This window comes from Apis laboriosa, unplaced genomic scaffold, assembly GCF_014066325.1.
Source record: "Apis laboriosa isolate Shangri-la unplaced genomic scaffold, ASM1406632v1 scaffold78_cov150, whole genome shotgun sequence".
Lineage (NCBI taxonomy): Eukaryota > Metazoa > Arthropoda > Insecta > Hymenoptera > Apidae > Apis > Apis laboriosa.
The window spans coordinates 652219-669483 of record NW_025224442.1 but is presented as its reverse complement, the minus strand read 5'-3'; the positions used below and the strand labels follow the sequence as shown (position 1 = coordinate 669483).

Genomic DNA, 17265 nt, shown 5'->3' with positions numbered 1-17265 from the left:
TCGATAATATTCGATATAGACATTTATCGATTTTTTAAATATTTTTATTGTTTTAAATTTTTGTGCAATATTAATTTTAAATTTTCAATCAAATATTTAAATATTTTTAATTGATGATTATTTTTTTCATATTGTTTCAATGTTCATGAATTTTTAATTCTTTATAATGGAAAACAAAATAAATAATATCAATGAATTCTTATAATGTTAAAATCAAAAAAATCAAAAAAATTAATTGATGCAAATTTAAAAAAGCAAATTCAAATAAAAATTATTTATTATTACCTACTATTACTATTACTATTATAATATTATTAATTAAAAATAATTATATTATATCAATCACATATATAATATATTAATATTTTTCAACATTAATTTTCAAATATAATATTATATATTTATTATTAATTTTTATTTTTTAGAAAAGTTATTTTCAGATTAAATTCATTAAATTCATGTTTATAATGGAAGATATTAATAATTACCAGTTGCTATGTAAACATTACATTGTTAGTCAGGTCGCTATTAGTCAAGATATGACCAGTCATGTTAATATCGATTTACTTAGCCAGTTTTATTATGAAAAGGAACTGCATTAATGTACATATTAATATATAGTTTTTATTTAATTATAAATAAAATTAATATTGATGTAATTGTAATTTATATATAAAAGAATGTATATTCTTCATTCTTTATTTCTAACAATATTTCTTTTTATTCAAAAGTTTACATATTATGTTCACAGTGAAGGTAAGTATAACCGACTTCTTAACTTTTTAATTTAATGAATAATAAAATAAATTAATATTAATTTTTATATTATTTTTATATTTTTCAATATCCTTTTTTTTATTTTTCAATAAAACATTTTATAACTTATTTTATTTTGGATTTAATTGATGAAATTTAGTTAATTCAAAAAACATATTGATTTTCCTAGTTCCTTCATATTTGAGTTATATGAATAACATATTATTGCTATAATTATATTTTTATACATTATATATAATAATACGAAAAACGAATATATAATAAAATATTATGTAACTAAAAAAGTATAATATTTAATTAGTAAGAATAATATTTTTATATATTTTTATATTATATATTTTTTGATTTTTTATATATGCAGATAATGTGGCAATTAATAAAGATAATGAAGAAGAAAACTCCATACCATCGCAAATAACAGTAACATCTTGGAATGTAAGTTTTCTAAAAAATTTAATGTTAATTATATATATATATGATAATTATTTATATTATAATTATATATAAAATGTTATATATTGTATAATTTATATAATATAAATTCATAAGATATTTTTAAAGGATTAATTCTATAAATCAAAATAAATTGAAAAATTGATATATAAAAATATTGATTAAAACTGAATTCCTTATTAAATTATAAACAATTCAAGTTTACGTTAGATGAAATAAGATAGAGATAAAATGAAACTGCAGTTTCCATTACATTGCGATATTGTTTCAATGTAATTTAAATTATTTATAACTTAATAAATATTCCTCAAGATACTTTCGTATAACTATACTAATTTTTATATTTGTTCTGACGTTTAGAATCGATCTTTCAAAGATATCCTATACGTATTTATATCTTGTATATTTTTTCTGAATTTTCATTTTTTTACATATAGAAATCTATATTTTATAAAATTTAATAAAAATTGCATAAATAATAAAAATATATTTAAAAATTTAAAATTTATAATCTGAGCAGTATATAATATAAAATATATATATACAATATTATACAATATTATTATAATACTTACAATATTGTTCATTCATTTCTAATCTTTAATTTATTAATAATTAATTTATTAATAATTTTTATTAATTTATTTTGAAAAGCAAATTATATTTATGTATGTGGATTAAAATTTTATTAACAAATTTTATTAACTCTGCAATTAAAATGTTTTACATTAATATATCATATTTAAAATGAAGATTAATAAAATTATGAATATTGTCTTTTCCTTTTTCTTGTTTTTTTTTATTAAAAATATATGGAGTTTATTTTTTTATAGGATATGCCTTTCTCAGGAATTGTACATAAAAATGGAAAATGGATTGGTCAAGGATATGCATTTTACATTTTTGATTTAATTAGTTCGAAATTGAATTTCACATATACTATTATTCCACCAAAAGAACATATTTTGGGTAATGAAAGTAGTGGTATTCTTGGATTACTCTACGAAAAAGTATCATTTTAACAATTTTTTATATAATAAAATAAAAAAGATAAGGTAATTAATTAATCATTGCAAAATTTTATTTCATCATAGAAAGTAGATATAGCTGTTGCATTTCTTCCTATGTTACCGGAAATGCGACGATATTGTTCGTTCAGTACTTTATTAGATGAAACAAAATTAACTGCTGTAATGAAGAGACCTCAGGAATCGGCTACAAGTTCTGGCCTATTGGCACCTTTTGAGAAAACTGTTTGGTTATTAGTTTTAACATCATTAATTTTTGTGGGACCAATTATCTATCTTTTTGCTAATATGAGGTTCTTAAAAATTTTTCTATTAAATAATTTTTCATTAATAAATATAAATATTTAATTAAAAATTATTTAACTTTTTTTAATATTTCTAAAATTTTATATTGAAAAATAAACTATTATTTTATAATTGTAATAATTTTTTAATATAGAGCAAAATTATGGCATGATCCGACTTCTGAAAATTTCAGTTTGTCTTCTTGTTTCTGGTTTGTTTATAGTTCACTTTTGAAACAAGGAACAAATATTATTGCTATAACAGGTAAAATATTAACAATTTTAAATTTTATCAATTTATCATTACAATTTCAAATAATTGTAATTTTGTGAAATTGCAGATTCAACGCGAATGCTTTTTGCCACTTGGTGGATTTTTATACTGATTTTGACATCTTTTTATACAGCAAATCTTACAGCATTTCTTACAAGACCTCAATTTACACTATCTATTAGTTCTCTAGAAGACATTGTTCACAAAGAATATAATTGGATCACTTACAAAGGACGCATAGTTGATTTTCTCCTTTCTCAAGTAAGAATTTTAAGTACTTTTAATATTTTATAGAATAAATTTTGTAATAAATAAAATATATATATATATAATATATATATATAAATATATATATAATATATATATATATATATTATATATATATATATAATAAATTATTTTTAGAATCAGCAAAATGACTTAAGTTTATTGAACATAAGCAAACAGCAAGGAAAAGGAATTTTCAAATATTATGAACCATCAAGATCTATTTTAGAATTAGTTAGTACAAGTATGTATCAAATAATATAAGATATATGTAGATAATCTGGTAAACATGAAAAATTATAAAAATAGATGATGCATAATTTTTCTTATTTGATTCTTTTTTTTCTTTTAGAGAGACTTTTTTTAGAAGAGACCCATTATTTAGAATCTTTAATATTCAAGGATTATGTGAATAAGACTCGCGATCATTTAGAACATAATTTACGTTGTACATATGTTATAATGCCTGGTAATATTTTAGTAACTAGTCGTGCCTTTGGTTTTTCTCATGGCTCTACTATTGAAAAATATATCAATAAAATGTAAGTTTTAATTTTTATCTAATTTATTTAATTTGAAAATAAAAATAACTGCTTATTATTTTTAATAATTTATTTTTAATAAACATCCAATCATATATAGAATCAATTTTCTATATATTAAAAACTTTTTAGACATTATTTATTATTGAATTTCAGGTTATTAAGATTAAGAGAAACCGGTATTACACAATTTAAAAAAAAAGAAGATCTTCCATTAGCTGAAATTTGTCCAGTCGATCTCCGTTCAACTGAAAGACAATTGCGAAATACCGATCTTCTTTTGACATACAAAGTTGTCATAGGTGGATACACAATTGCTACAATTATTTTTTTATTTGAATTAATTTACGCGTGTATATCTTACCGATTACAAAATAGTAAAAAAAAAATATGTCTTCCTTGTTACGTTCTAAAAGAAAAAATACAAAATCCTTTAAATAACAATTTTTCAAACGAAAAGTGTATTATTATGTTAAAAAAAAGTCTACCAACAATTTATCAAAATCATAAAAATGTTTTGATACAAGGAAAACGACAATTTATCAATGGAAGAAGTTATTATGTAATAACTGATCCAGTCGGTGATCGAAAATTAATTCCTATTAGAACTCCTTCTGCTTTTCTATTTCAATATACAACTTGATTATAGAATTAAATAATATAAGAATATACATTTAAATTATTTTATAATAATATATTAAACTTTTAATTATATGTTTAAAAATTATAATTCAAACAAATTAAAAATTATTAGTTTGTGTTTTGTAATTTGTTTGATTTTATAAAAAGTTTATTTATAACATATGTATTGTCATAATAAATTACATTAATAAGAACACAATAAAACATAATATGCATATGTATTGTCATAATAAAACAATTGTATGATATATACATTAATATAATTCAATATAGTATAAGATATAAGTAATATAGTACAAGTTTCCTATATTTACATTGATTCAATTCTCTTCTTTGTTTATAATTGTTTAATTAAAATTTATGCTATTATTAAAATTATTTTTATTAAAAACTAATGTTAAAATCAGATTTTTAAAATTTTTAATTTATGCTTTATTTTTATGCTTAATTTTTTACTTATACAACAATAATATATAATTTAATAATAATAACAATAATAATACTATCATTATTACTGTATGTGCATATTCAATAGCGTATTTAAATATAAAGTTTTTTTTTTATTTAAAATTTTATGAATTTACAATTAAATTATAATATTCAACACAGTTTATTTTTTGTAATTGATTCCAAAGTTTTTTTTTAATAATTTTTTTAAAATTATTTTTACTATTCATTTTCTAATATAATTATATTCACATAACCTCTTTTACTTATTACAAATCTTTTATTTTCATTTTTATCAATTTGCATATTTATTTATTTTTTTTAAATCAATATAAATATAAGCATTATGATCATTCTAAATTCATTTATATTTTTCTTTTATAATATATATATTTCGAATATTTATATCTTTATTTATTACAATTATAATATTTACACATATTATTTATACATAATCATTAAAAAAATTGTCTATATTTATATTTAGATCAATTTTTTTCTTTAAAAAAAAAAAAAACGTTAATTATATTTCATCTTTTAGATTTATTACATAAAATATCAAAATAAGATTCCATTTTCACTTGAAAGTCTCTTAATTTGTAATTCTTTATATTACAAATGTACCAAATATACCAACCATAAAAAAAACATTCTGAACATTTATCTTCGTGAATACGAATATAAATCTTTTAATAATAATGTAATTCTTTAAATAAATGAAATCTATAATAGAACAAGTTTATAATATAATAAATATGTTTATCTATTGTCGCCTTAAGAGATTAGATTATAAATAAGATAAAGTTATATAAAAATATAGGGAATTCTGATTTTCGTAACAACTGATTGATTAATTTCTCGTATTATTGGTAATACTGAGTTTAAGATTAAAAAATAAGCAAGTTAGTAAACAATGCAAATAGTAAACTGTACGCTCAATTTACTCAAGCATTTTTGTTTTTTATTTTTATTATTTTTTCTTAAAAATTGTAGATAGTTCTTCTTATTTTATATTTTATTTGACGAAAAAAAAATTTTTTTTATCATTTAAGTTAATGAGTGCGAGATAATTATTTAAAAATAATATATTATTTTTTATTCATTATTTTCAAATTACATGAAATTTTTTTTTGAAATTTCTAATGAAATTTCTAATTTTTATGTTTTGTAGATATTAATAATGAAATATTTTTCAGAAAAGAAGAAACATGGCTGAGAAAGAAATCTGTGGATTTTTAGATGTCAAATATTGTGGTAGTAAATCTAAAGTTCATAAAGTTAAAAAGAGAACACTGGGTCCTTGGAAAGTTTGGAAAAGACATTGGTGTTCCTTTCAAAAGCTTAATTCTGAACTAGGCATTAAAGTACATCTTGATTATTGCATTGGCAATGATAATAATTCATCATCAAATGATAAAGAAAATTTCATAATAATACCATTGAATGCCGTTATTTGTCGTACTCAATCTAGATCTAAACAATTTGCTTTTGGTATATTTCCTATTAAAGAAAGGAAACCATTACTTTATTTAGCTGGTAATTCAGAGACAGAATCACAACGTTGGATGGCAAACATTAGACAACTATTAAAACCTAGAAAACTTAAAATTATAACAGGATCTTATAATGTCTCTATGGTTGATAATTCACATTCTAAGGCATCAGGGTTGACAGGTATTTAAATTTTTATTTATATAAAAATTTATATTTTCTAATATTAATTATTAAAGTATTGTTCAGGATTATATGGTGATTTGATAACCAATAGATTAGGAATTATGATAAAAGATGTTCATTCAGGTGAAATAATAGAAAATTTTGATTGGGAAGAATTAAATCAGTTTCATTTAGTCACAGCAGGACGACCAGAAGATGTTAAATGCATTTGTGTTATTCATACGACAAAAAATTTTCGTGCTGGAATTGGTGAATTACATTTGTTTTGTTTAGAAGCTTCCAAATTATTGCAAGATTTGGTAACTCAGGGTCGTGGTCCAAGACACAAACAAATTAATAGAAAGCCTTTAAGCTTAAGTGAAAGTGATATTAGAATAGTATCTCATGATGAACATTTGCAAAATTATTCAATAGCAAATAAAAAAATGGAATTGAATATATTAAATGAAAGATATGAAGAAATAAGTTGTAAAGTACTTAATAAATTAACTGAGAATGTCTATCAATCAGAACCATATAATTATTATCATATTAGAAAATTTTCTGATATTTCTCTAACTTCTGGAATTTATGAAGAAATATCTGATGAATCTAGTAAAAATGCAGCAGCTACTTCAAGTTTTTATATAGAGCATTTTTTTTATAATCATTCATCAGAAGAACCCCCACCTTTGCCTCCACGACAAAGATGTGCTTCAGAGTCTATGAAAGAAAGCAGGTTTGCATTTATTTACTTTTTTTAAAATTATTAGTAAAATTGTTTAATATAATGTATTACATTTTTTATTACATATATATATGTATTTTTAAGGTTGCCAGATGTTCGAGTTTCTGGATCCAATAGTTTATCTTTAACATCTCATAGAAATTCTATAAAAATTGAAAAAAATAATTTAGAATTTCAAAGAATAATGGATGAATCTAATTATGTTCCTATGTCACCTCGATTAAAAGATATTACATTATTAGAAATGCAAGCAACAATGCAAGAAAATGATTATGTTATTATGCAATAGACAGGACATCAAATGCAGTTCAGTGAGAGATCAATTGATATTTTCTAATATTTTCTTTTTTAAATTTAAATACACATACATTTATATATATGAAAGAAAATATAAAAGCTAATACATGATTGAACTTAATTCGTTTCTATGCAGAGAAGAGCTTAATTCAAAAACTAGTTTAAGCATCATTGAAAATTATTTGTACAAAATTTCATGTATACTTTATTCAAAATTATAAATTTGTACATATGCGAGGCTTGCGTTTTCAGAACTGTATTGGAGCGCATGTTGCAGCTTACCTTTATTGCTTATATTTCAAATATGGCAGAATTTATTTATTTTTCTTAATATTAAATATTCTTTCACACACGCATGTGCGCGCACGTACATTCATATGCATACATAATCATAATTAAAATTCCTAGATTTTATATTTTTTTAAATTAATCTATAATTGATAATCTGTATTTTGAACCTAAGCCGTGATTTGTAAAAATATCAAATTCTTCACGATTTAAAAGAGCTCCACGTACATCATCCAAAACTATCATTTTTGGATATCTATAAATAAAATAAAAAAAGACTATTATAATTTCGTGATAATAATAATAATAATAATAATAATAATAATAATAATAATAATAAACACATTATATATATATAAAAAAGGATGGTAATATAGTTCTCAGTTTTATAATTTTTTTTTTAAATTGTAATTTGTAATTTGTAATTGTTCTAATTTTTTACATAATTATACTTCATGATGTGTGATAATACTTCTTTCATATAATTTAATAGATAAAGCATCCATTAGATGTCTTTATTAAATATGAAAATGAGATATATAGACACCAATTTTACCAATTACCAGCAAGAAGCCATAATACCATTCTTTTCTCTCTATATATATTTGATATTTACATTATAATATATATAAATATATACATGGTTGTAAGATATTTACATTATAACATATATAAATATATAAATTATAATGTATGTAAATATATAAGCAGCATTTAAGCAGATTAAGGAAATATATATTTACCCATTATTACTACATCTTTCCCAAGCTTTTGCTAAAGACATTCTAACTAAATCTTCTGTAAGACATTCAACAGCCTAAAAACATTAAAAAAAATATATAGAAAATTTTTTAATAATTTTTAAATAGAATAAAAATAAATAAAATAATTCATACTCGCATTATCATTCGACTAGCCGCACAATGTACGACAGTGGGTACAATTTCTTCAGAAATTAGCTTAATACCAATTTCTCTAGCAGTTTCACAAACAAAATCATAAAATGGTTCTAGTTTCCTTTCAAGTTCCAATACTGTAATTTTCGTATTTGCATATTCTCTATTTTCTTTTCTTTTTTTTAGTTCTTTTTTATTTTCTAATGTAACATCAATATTTACCACATCAATTTCAATATCTAACTCAGTAGAGTGATATGAATTACAATCAACTAAATTATCATTTGATTGACATGGATTAACTTGAAGCCATTTACAAAATGTATCAGGCTCTGTACATGTAGAAACATACTTAGTAATTGTTGAATTAGGCAAACTTTTCTGTTGTTTTATTGACCGAATATTAAAATTCGGAGAAAGAGGTGTATAACCATGCAATCTTGCCCAAATCATTATTTCTTTAATGCTCCATAATTCTTCTTCTGTAAATGGTTTTTTTTTTAAAAAACACCATATCATTTTTGCTCGGTTCCATTCACAAGCATTTCGCTTTGTTATAGTGTATCTAAAGAATTCTTCTTCGCTTACACAAGCATAAGGATGTAACCGTCTATAATCAGAGTCGGAAGCGTCTCGAGTTATTATAGGCATTCTTCTAATAATAAATCGTAATAGGCCTTGAATATTTAGAATATTTGCAGTTTCAATTGTCCGAAAAACCTCGTCATAAAATTCTTTTTTACTTTGAATTTTATATTTATCCTTGCCTAAAGTGATTTTTTGACGTAATGCTTTTGATTCTTTTATCTCTTCATTTTTTATTTTTAATATTTGTTCAGTAACTGAATCCTTTTCGAAATTAGGCAAAATATTATTTAAATTTTTTTTATCTGCTATTTTTAACACTGGTACATTTGAATTTATATTTAAAAGAATACTTTTAGAAACTTTGAGTTTTAATCCTTGTTGTACTTTTGTTCCATTAGTATTTCGTACTTGAATTGTAGTTTCTGAACCTAAAGGTTTTTTCAATAAGCTAATACCGCGAGAAGCAGATAAATTTAAATTTTTCGATTTCGTTAAATCATTATTATAATTATCATCCATACATGGAATTGTAATATCCACAGGAATTGTTTTATTGTTCTGAAGAACTAAGACATGCTTATTTCCAGATGGTTCAAACAATGGAGGAATGGAAATTTCCAAAGGACGAAGATTCGAGTGAACTTTGGAACAACTCAATGGAAATACTTTCAATGTGCCCTTATTAATTTCATTTAGCGAAGGTATACTTGTGTTAATTAATTCTTCTTTTACTTTTAAATTACTTAAATCTCCATTCATTGAGAGTTCATTTGCTACTATATTATTATTTTCAATACTTTCTTTTTTATTTTCTTTTGATTGACACTCTATGATAGTTTTATCCAAAGATAAATCAGTTGATGCTATTAATGAATGATCAATAGTTAAATTTTTTTCAGAATTATTTAAGTACTTTGAACCACAATAATCATGATCAAGTTCTATATAAAATAACAATTTTTTCGTATTAATTAAATCTTCGCTAATTTTTATATCCCTTGAAGATTCTTTTTTAACTAATACGTCACAGATCTTATCTGTTAATTTTAATTTTTCATTTATATTGTTACTAGTGAAATCAAATATAGGGTTAATATCTTTGTCATTTTCTAATTTTACTTTGCAATTATATTTGATTTCGTTAATATCTTTATCTATAAATTTACCCGTATTTCGTTTAGAATCTCGGGAGTCTGCATAAATCCATATATCGACAAGTGTCTCAGATCCTAAAGTTTGTAAACCAGTATAAGTACGATCTAGTTTCAAATAATGAATTATATCCATTGGTTTATTGAGAGCACTTTTAAAATGCAATTGTACTCTTAATGGAAATTCACCCCAACCACGTCTTGATAGACAAAATGGCGTTGATGTAACTTCCACAACATCATTGGGTCTATAACTAGGATGTAAAAAGAATCTGACTTTACTAACAAAATCATTGATATCAGGATTTTCCTTATTTCCTCTAACATACATTGTCCATTTATGACTAGCTGCATCTTCTCTCCATTCTGGGGGAATCCATTTTGAAATATTTCCAATAATTATACGTTTTCGTATCTTGTGTCTAATACCTCTTGATGGATATTGAGACTCTGGAATTCCACTTTTTGGTGGAATATATCGAGGAATTTTCTTTGGCCTTAATTCTTCATCTGTTTCATTACTTCTTTTCTCTAATCGACAATGCTCAGAAGTTTCTTCTGTTTTTATTGTAGCATTGCCAGTGATATTAAATGGAGATATTGAAATTGATTGTGATGTATTAAAATAACTTTCACTTGATGTTGATATGGGAATATTTAACTTATCAGATATCTTTGGTGATTTACCAATTAATTCTTTTATTGCAGGATGAATTTGAGTTTGCTTTGTTTCTCCATTTTGTGAATTTTGACATTGTTTACGATTATAAAAATCTGCAACAATAACATAACGCAATAAGTGAAGAATTTTTGTTGCTCTGTGTAATCTTTCTTGTATTTCTAAAACTTCTTTTTCTTTTGTATTAATTTCTTGAGAAAATTCCTTTTCAATAATAGCATTTATTTTCTTTGCAGTACTGCTTCGTGCTAAAATGAAATAAAATGAATAATAATAATAAAGTAAAATGCAAATACAAAGAAATATAATTAATTTATTAATTAATACAAATAAATACACTTTATTAATTTAATTTATAATATTATTGTTAGAAAATAGTGATCAATGTTAAAACAAATGGAGTATAAATAGGTTAGATACAATAGAAATTCAAATAGAAGTATCATATAAATTTGATCAAATATTCGATATATACCATTTTCTTCATAAATTCGTTGATGTTTTTCATTACTTGCAGCAGATGGCCCGTAATCGGGATCTTGATCTTTTAAGGCACTCATTTACCATACTCGTTTTCGGACATATAATAATTAAATAGAAAAATGTTTAAAACCTATTTTTCCGTAAATAGGCAATATTTTACGTGTAATAAAAAAGTTTTTCCATTATTACTAACATCAATTTTTTATCATGATATTTGTCATAACTTAAATAATGAACATGTGCTCCGTACTTTATTTTAAAACACCCTTTAAATGGAGGGTTGCGCTTCTAAGTGCCGATATTATTTTCTATAAACAAATAATAGAGGTTATATTTTCTATGAAATTTTATTTTAATTAATAGTAATAATTAGTTTGAAAATACGAAATTTAATGCATATTTAATAAAAATTATTTTACACATATTATTAAAAATATGATATCATAGTGACAAATATATACATACGTATATATATCATGGCTTAGCTATCCATATGTTATCTTACGTACTCATAATGTCGTTAAAAATTTTAAGGAAGTATGACAACATATGTGAAGTATGTTATTAATAGTATACATACGTAAAGTTAGCTTAGTAACAACAGGTGTGCTACATAATAAAAAAATTTGATGAACTTTTTTATTATTTCCCTAAGTATTATAAAAACTCTTAAATTTTACCATGTCTATCGTGTCAAGATATATAAAAGAAACTTTATAAGAAGAATATTTTTTTAAATTTTTGCATTTCTAAAAATTTACTTTATTGATTTCTATTTAATTATTAAAAATATGTGATATTTAATCAATAACATAAAAATTAAAAAAAATCCAAAATATTTACTTAAGTATACATTTTGTGTTTTTTTAAGACAACTAATAAGTATTTGATGTAGGGATTTTGACGACTTAAAATAGGGAAAATACGATGCGATAGATTGGTAGTGGATAACCTGGTAGTGTGTGCAAGTGTAGTCATGGCTGTCTGACAAAACATTCGAAATAACAAGAATTAATGTAGTAGTTGGTTATTAAAGCTATCATGTCGCGTTTCTTATGCAGCGCAACACTATTCTGATTTAAATTCTGAAGAGTTTATTAGTGACATAGTAATAAAACTTCCATTCAAATCAACATACTTCGAGGTATACTTTGTAGATATCGTTGAGAATAATAATAAATAAGTGGATAGTAATTGTGGATCAGGAAGGAAATACGGGATTCAAAGCGCAGTGATCGTGAGCCTACGAGGTTCTTTTCTAAAATCTTGTTAAACGAGCGTCGCGTCTAACGACCACCGACGATCGATTACGCAAGATGACCATTCTGTCGAAGAAGAAGACGAACGCCTCAAAAGATAGACGAGAAGGAGGCAGCACTTCCGAAGTCGATGTTCACGGAGTGCAAAACGAGCATAACTCCGGATCCATCACACTACCTAATAGTCCATATCAGGTGAATGAATATCCTAATTGCAGCATCTGCTACTCGCACAATACTTGCATAGTAATTGCAAGAGCGATCCTTAAACGACCTTTTGCGAACCGTGACAGGTACGTGCAGCGAACGGTTTCGCGGTCGATCTACACGGGGTTCAGACCGATCATGGATCTGGTTCTATCGTTCTTACAGGAAGCTCGTATGAGGTAAGAAATATAAAAGCTAGTATTTTTTAAAAATATTCTTCTAATTATCTTTAAATTCAATTTTTATATTAATTTTCAATTGTATAATTAATTAATTATTAAAAACATATTCACATGAAAAATTATTTTTCTTTATTTAATTAATTATAAAAATAATTTATAAATATATAATTTATAAAAATATAATTATAATTAACTATGCATAATTTTTCATGTTTAATAAATATATATTATTATTTATTCAACACTTATTTTATATGTCCTGGCATTAAAGACAAGTGTAGATCGTCGAGAAGATAAACATTTTGAAGAAGGAAGTGGTCCCAGTCATGGTAAACGCCACAGACAACGGGCAAGTCCACACAGGTATGATTTTTATAAAAACCATAAATAATTAGAATTTCAAAACTGTTTCATATAATTATAATGTCTATTAATTTATAAATTTATATATATATATAATATATTCTATATTATATATGAAAAATTTATTATTTTTATTATAAATTATTAAAGGTTATTCTGAAATATTATATTTATATTCATAACATTTATATATTTTTTAATTTATATACTATACTATTTATGAATTTTTTAAGTACTTATTTCAAGTATTTATTTAAATAGAATATTTTTTTAGTGGTTGCATTGGAAGAAATTCACGTTCGAAACGTGAAAGAGAAAGAGACAGAGGTCGAGAAAGAGATAGAGAGAGAGAAAGAGAACGTGAAAGACAAGCTACACCTCCTGCTGCATCTTGCAGTGGCTTACAAAGTACATATTTGTATCATTTTTTTCTATTAATGTAATAAATTTATCACATAATATTGAAATATTATTGAAATTATTGAAATATTTTTTTAATAAGAAATATAAAATGATAAAAGGAAATAATAAAACAATACAATTTATAATTTAGCTACAGATGGTGGTGTCATAGCTAACAATCGAATGGCTATTGTTGGAGCTGCTGCAAATATAGAACATGAATTAGCTAATGGTTATAATAGTGGTGATGAATATACTGGCAGAACTGGGAACAATTTAACTTTAGCTGAATGGCAAGAGGTTAGTTATATGATTTAAACATTTAAATATTTTATTAACAAATATTAAACAAATTTTAAACAAATATTTAATGATAAAAATATATTGTTTTTTTATAGCGAGATAGGTGGTTTGAAAAACGAATGCGAAAAATGGGATTTATTGTTAAAAAAATGGGTGAAGATGGAGCATGTTTATTTAGAGCGGTTGCTGATCAAGTTTATGGTGATCAAGAAATGCATGGTGTAGTTCGGAAGCATTGCATGGATTATATTGTAAATATATTTTTATATTCAATATAAAAAAATGATGGAATTTTATTTCACATATATATAATTCATTAATTACATAATATAATTTTCTAGGCTTCCAATCAGGAATTTTTTTCTCATTTCGTAGCGGAAGATTTTAGCACATATGTAGATAGGAAACGACAAGAATATGTACATGGAAATCATATAGAGATGCAAGCAATGTCTGAAATGTATAATCGTAGCATTCAATTATATTGCTACAGTACTGGTATGTAATATATACTTAATATATGCTTTAGCAAAATAAATTTTTTTGTACATTTAATAATATTATTTAATAATATCATAATTATATACAGAACCAATTAATATTTTCCATACAATGGTTGAAAGTGATAATGAACCGATACGATTGTCTTATCAACGTGGTAGTCATTATAATAGTATAGTAGATCCATATAAAGCTACAATTGGTGTTGGTCTTGGTCTACCATCATATAATCCTGGAGCTGCAGATCGACAACTTATATCAGATGCAGTTCGTCAAAGTGAAGAATTGCATATTGAACAAGTGAAGATTATAATTGATTTTTATATTTAAAATCATTGTAAACTTTAAATTTCTACAATAAACAAAAAGAATAATTATTTTTATGTATAGACGATGCTAGAAGATAAAATAAAAGCAACTGACTGGGAAGCAACAAATGAAGCTATAGAAGAACAAGTTGCGAGAGAAAGTTATTTACAATGGTTAAGGGATAATGAGATGCGAAAAGCTGTAAGTTCCATATAATTTTTATGTTATCTTACACTAATAGAACTAAAGAATTATTTTGTAATTAGAATTATTTTGTAAAGCGATCAGCTAGTAGCAGCAGTACAAGTACGGTAACAAGTGCGCAACACAGTCACGCGCATTTTCACTCTCATGGAGGTCGTGGTCAACAACGTAGCCACACTTCTTCTCCAACCACGACTCAAACTAGCCAAGATAATTTGCGTAATTCACCAAAAGTCCGTTTTGTACTAATGTTACTAAAACAATGTAATTTATATATTATGTTTTATGTTTTTTAATTTATAATTTCAGATAAATGATTCGGTAAGATACAATAAAAGATCCCCACAACACCAATCAACTCAAGGATCTACTATGTCTCATCTTGCCTCAGATTTTGAATCTAAAATTTCTCAGGAACCCGTGCCAGGTAGTAGTAAAGAAGCTCATACTTCACCGGATATTTCGTTATTCAATCGTCTTCCTCCTGAAGTATTTGGTAACTAAAATTAACGAATATATTAAATAATAGAAAAAAATAAGTAGTTTCAAATGTTTTAATGAAGACAAATAATTTTTTTCGTAAAAATGTGTTTTTATATTATTAGGCTTAACTGATTGGGAAGACAGTGATATACTTTCACAAGTTTTGGCTACATCACAGCAAGAATACTTGGACAACTTGAAACAATCACGGAGTTCTGCCTCCTCTGCAAATGATACTAATAATATATTAGATTCCAGTAATAGTTAATTTTTTTAAAATCTTTATTGATAAAGTTCAAATGAATAATGAAGTAAAAATATATGCATTTGTATGCAGCGTTTTTCATAGGATGTGATATATCCGAAAGATAAGATAGTTCTAAATCAAAAAAATGAAGCAATTCTTAGTGTTATCACATGGTCATTAATCATTGAGAATCATTGACAATTATGTTGAATGCATGCCTAATAAACTTAATTATTAGTTGCAAATCGTGTCATATTGATTTCTATTACAATCATTGTGTACATCAAATTTGCGTTGAAGTATATATTTATTATATTTTTAAAAAAATTGGATTGTAATTTTATCAAATATTATCATGATATATTCATAAATTTTGAATTTTGAATTTAGAATGCGCTGTAATAATGTAAGTTGAATATTTTGTAGAAATATTCACAAAATCAATATAAAAAAAAAATATCAAATATTCTTATTTGATACTATAACTAATATAAATTTATTAAGTTTATTAAGGATGCATTTATTTTTCTGCTTCAATAAAAATATAATTGAGAAAAATGATCACGTAAAAGCATCAAGAATTGTTTTTTTTTTTTTTTTTTTTTTTTTTTTTTTTTTTTTTTTTTTTTTAGTTAAGATAATTTTTTGGTTTAATATGAATTTGACAATACATCTTATGAGATACTCTGTACATACTGCAGTATCATCTAATTCTGCATTGCACTAGGGTATAAGGTGATTTGCTTTTTTCATTGGAAGTAAATGTTTGGTCAACATAATCGTCGTTCAATTCCATTCAGAATTGTCGATGTGTGCACGAGTATTCTAAAACTGAAGAGTTCATACATTGATCTAATGTGTACATTTTTTAAATTAGAGTAGCCATATTGTTTTGTCAGCTATGTTTTATCTTATTATGGTCAAGATATTTTTTACGATCAATTCTTGAAAAATAATTTTTTTTGTCATTGTGTCATTTTATCATTTATAATAAATTTTCTGCGTGTTCTTGAATACAACGTTTACTATCATGAACTATGCAATTCAATCAGATCAACTACATCATCATATTTTTCTTTCGTGATATAATATGATACATCTAAACGCTTTAGGAAAAAAATCTTTATTGCGTTATTTGTAAAAAAGACGAATAAAACTACTACATGTAATTTAATGCCCCAATTTTCCCTACCTTTGCATATGTGCTTTCGTTAATATGTATAGAATGTTTGCTAATGAATTTTAGAGATTTTAAATAGCATTAAAGTAATACTTTATAAATTGTGAGCAAACAAAATGCGTTTT

The 17265-nt window shown here is 23.9% G+C and overlaps 3 protein-coding genes across 9 annotated transcripts; 2 read left to right on the top strand and 1 right to left on the bottom strand.

Annotated features, from left to right (window-relative positions):
* Nucleotides 1–616: 616 nt before the first annotated feature.
* LOC122719462 (glutamate receptor ionotropic, delta-1-like) lies at nucleotides 617–7415 on the top strand. 5 transcript variants are annotated; one of them, XM_043945274.1, is made up of 10 exons: nucleotides 617–756; nucleotides 1139–1212; nucleotides 2064–2240; nucleotides 2325–2551; nucleotides 2698–2807; nucleotides 2884–3077; nucleotides 3222–3327; nucleotides 3436–3625; nucleotides 3782–3927; nucleotides 5911–6080. In XM_043945274.1, exons 1-10 carry the CDS (start codon nucleotides 681–683, stop codon nucleotides 5928–5930), a joined length of 1320 nt encoding a protein of 439 aa, XP_043801209.1. In that variant the 5' UTR covers nucleotides 617–680; the 3' UTR covers nucleotides 5931–6080. The 5 variants fall into 5 exon arrangements, with proteins under 5 accessions (XP_043801209.1, XP_043801207.1, XP_043801210.1 ...); XM_043945272.1 differs by lacking the exon at nucleotides 5911–6080 and having other exon boundaries at nucleotides 3782–4303; XM_043945275.1 differs by lacking the exons at nucleotides 617–756; nucleotides 1139–1212; nucleotides 2325–2551; nucleotides 5911–6080 and having other exon boundaries at nucleotides 2070–2285; nucleotides 3782–4303.
* Nucleotides 7294–16489, top strand: LOC122719461 (OTU domain-containing protein 5-B). Its single transcript, XM_043945270.1, has 14 exons — nucleotides 7294–7429; nucleotides 9775–9888; nucleotides 12706–12954; nucleotides 13053–13145; nucleotides 13420–13511; nucleotides 13786–13919; nucleotides 14065–14213; nucleotides 14312–14467; nucleotides 14558–14714; nucleotides 14806–15017; nucleotides 15108–15227; nucleotides 15308–15463; nucleotides 15540–15726; nucleotides 15836–16489. Exons 3-14 carry the CDS (start codon nucleotides 12817–12819, stop codon nucleotides 15979–15981), a joined length of 1740 nt encoding a protein of 579 aa, XP_043801205.1. The 5' UTR covers nucleotides 7294–7429; nucleotides 9775–9888; nucleotides 12706–12816; the 3' UTR covers nucleotides 15982–16489.
* On the bottom strand, nucleotides 7826–12404 carry LOC122719460 (YEATS domain-containing protein 2). Of its 3 annotated transcripts, none has more exons than XM_043945268.1 (5): nucleotides 11493–12404; nucleotides 10668–11265; nucleotides 8600–10592; nucleotides 8447–8520; nucleotides 7826–7959 (listed from the first exon to the last, which is right to left on the bottom strand). In XM_043945268.1, the coding sequence occupies exons 1-5, from the start codon at nucleotides 11575–11577 to the stop codon at nucleotides 7842–7844; spliced, it is 2868 nt and encodes a 955-aa protein (XP_043801203.1). In that variant the 5' UTR covers nucleotides 11578–12404; the 3' UTR covers nucleotides 7826–7841. The 3 variants fall into 3 exon arrangements, with proteins under 3 accessions (XP_043801203.1, XP_043801202.1, XP_043801204.1); XM_043945267.1 differs by having other exon boundaries at nucleotides 8600–11265; nucleotides 11493–11808; nucleotides 11966–12005; XM_043945269.1 differs by having other exon boundaries at nucleotides 8604–11265.
* Nucleotides 16490–17265: the final 776 nt, after the last annotated feature.

Bases quoted from the DNA above. Each gene is read 5' to 3' on its own strand.
- LOC122719462 (XM_043945272.1), top strand. From the start codon at position 681: ATGTATATTCTTCATTCTTTATTTCTAACAATATTTCTTTTTATTCAA. The intron at 3,078-3,221 runs GTAAGAATTTTA...AATTATTTTTAG, and splicing joins TTGATTTTCTCCTTTCTCAA to AATCAGCAAAATGACTTAAG. The intron at 3,328-3,435 runs GTATGTATCAAA...TTTTTCTTTTAG, and splicing joins TTTAGAATTAGTTAGTACAA to AGAGACTTTTTTTAGAAGAG.
- LOC122719460 (XM_043945267.1), bottom strand. From the start codon at position 11,577: ATGAGTGCCTTAAAAGATCAAGATCCCGATTACGGGCCATCTGCTGCA. The intron at 11,266-11,492 runs GTATATATCGAA...ATTTCATTTTAG, and splicing joins ACGAATTTATGAAGAAAATG to CACGAAGCAGTACTGCAAAG. The intron at 7,960-8,446 runs GTAAATATATAT...TTTTATTTATAG, and splicing joins GAAAGATGTAGTAATAATGG to ATATCCAAAAATGATAGTTT.
- LOC122719461 (XM_043945270.1), top strand. From the start codon at position 12,817: ATGACCATTCTGTCGAAGAAGAAGACGAACGCCTCAAAAGATAGACGA. The intron at 13,146-13,419 runs GTAAGAAATATA...CTGGCATTAAAG, and splicing joins TTACAGGAAGCTCGTATGAG to ACAAGTGTAGATCGTCGAGA. The intron at 15,464-15,539 runs GTCCGTTTTGTA...TTATAATTTCAG, and splicing joins ATTTGCGTAATTCACCAAAA to ATAAATGATTCGGTAAGATA.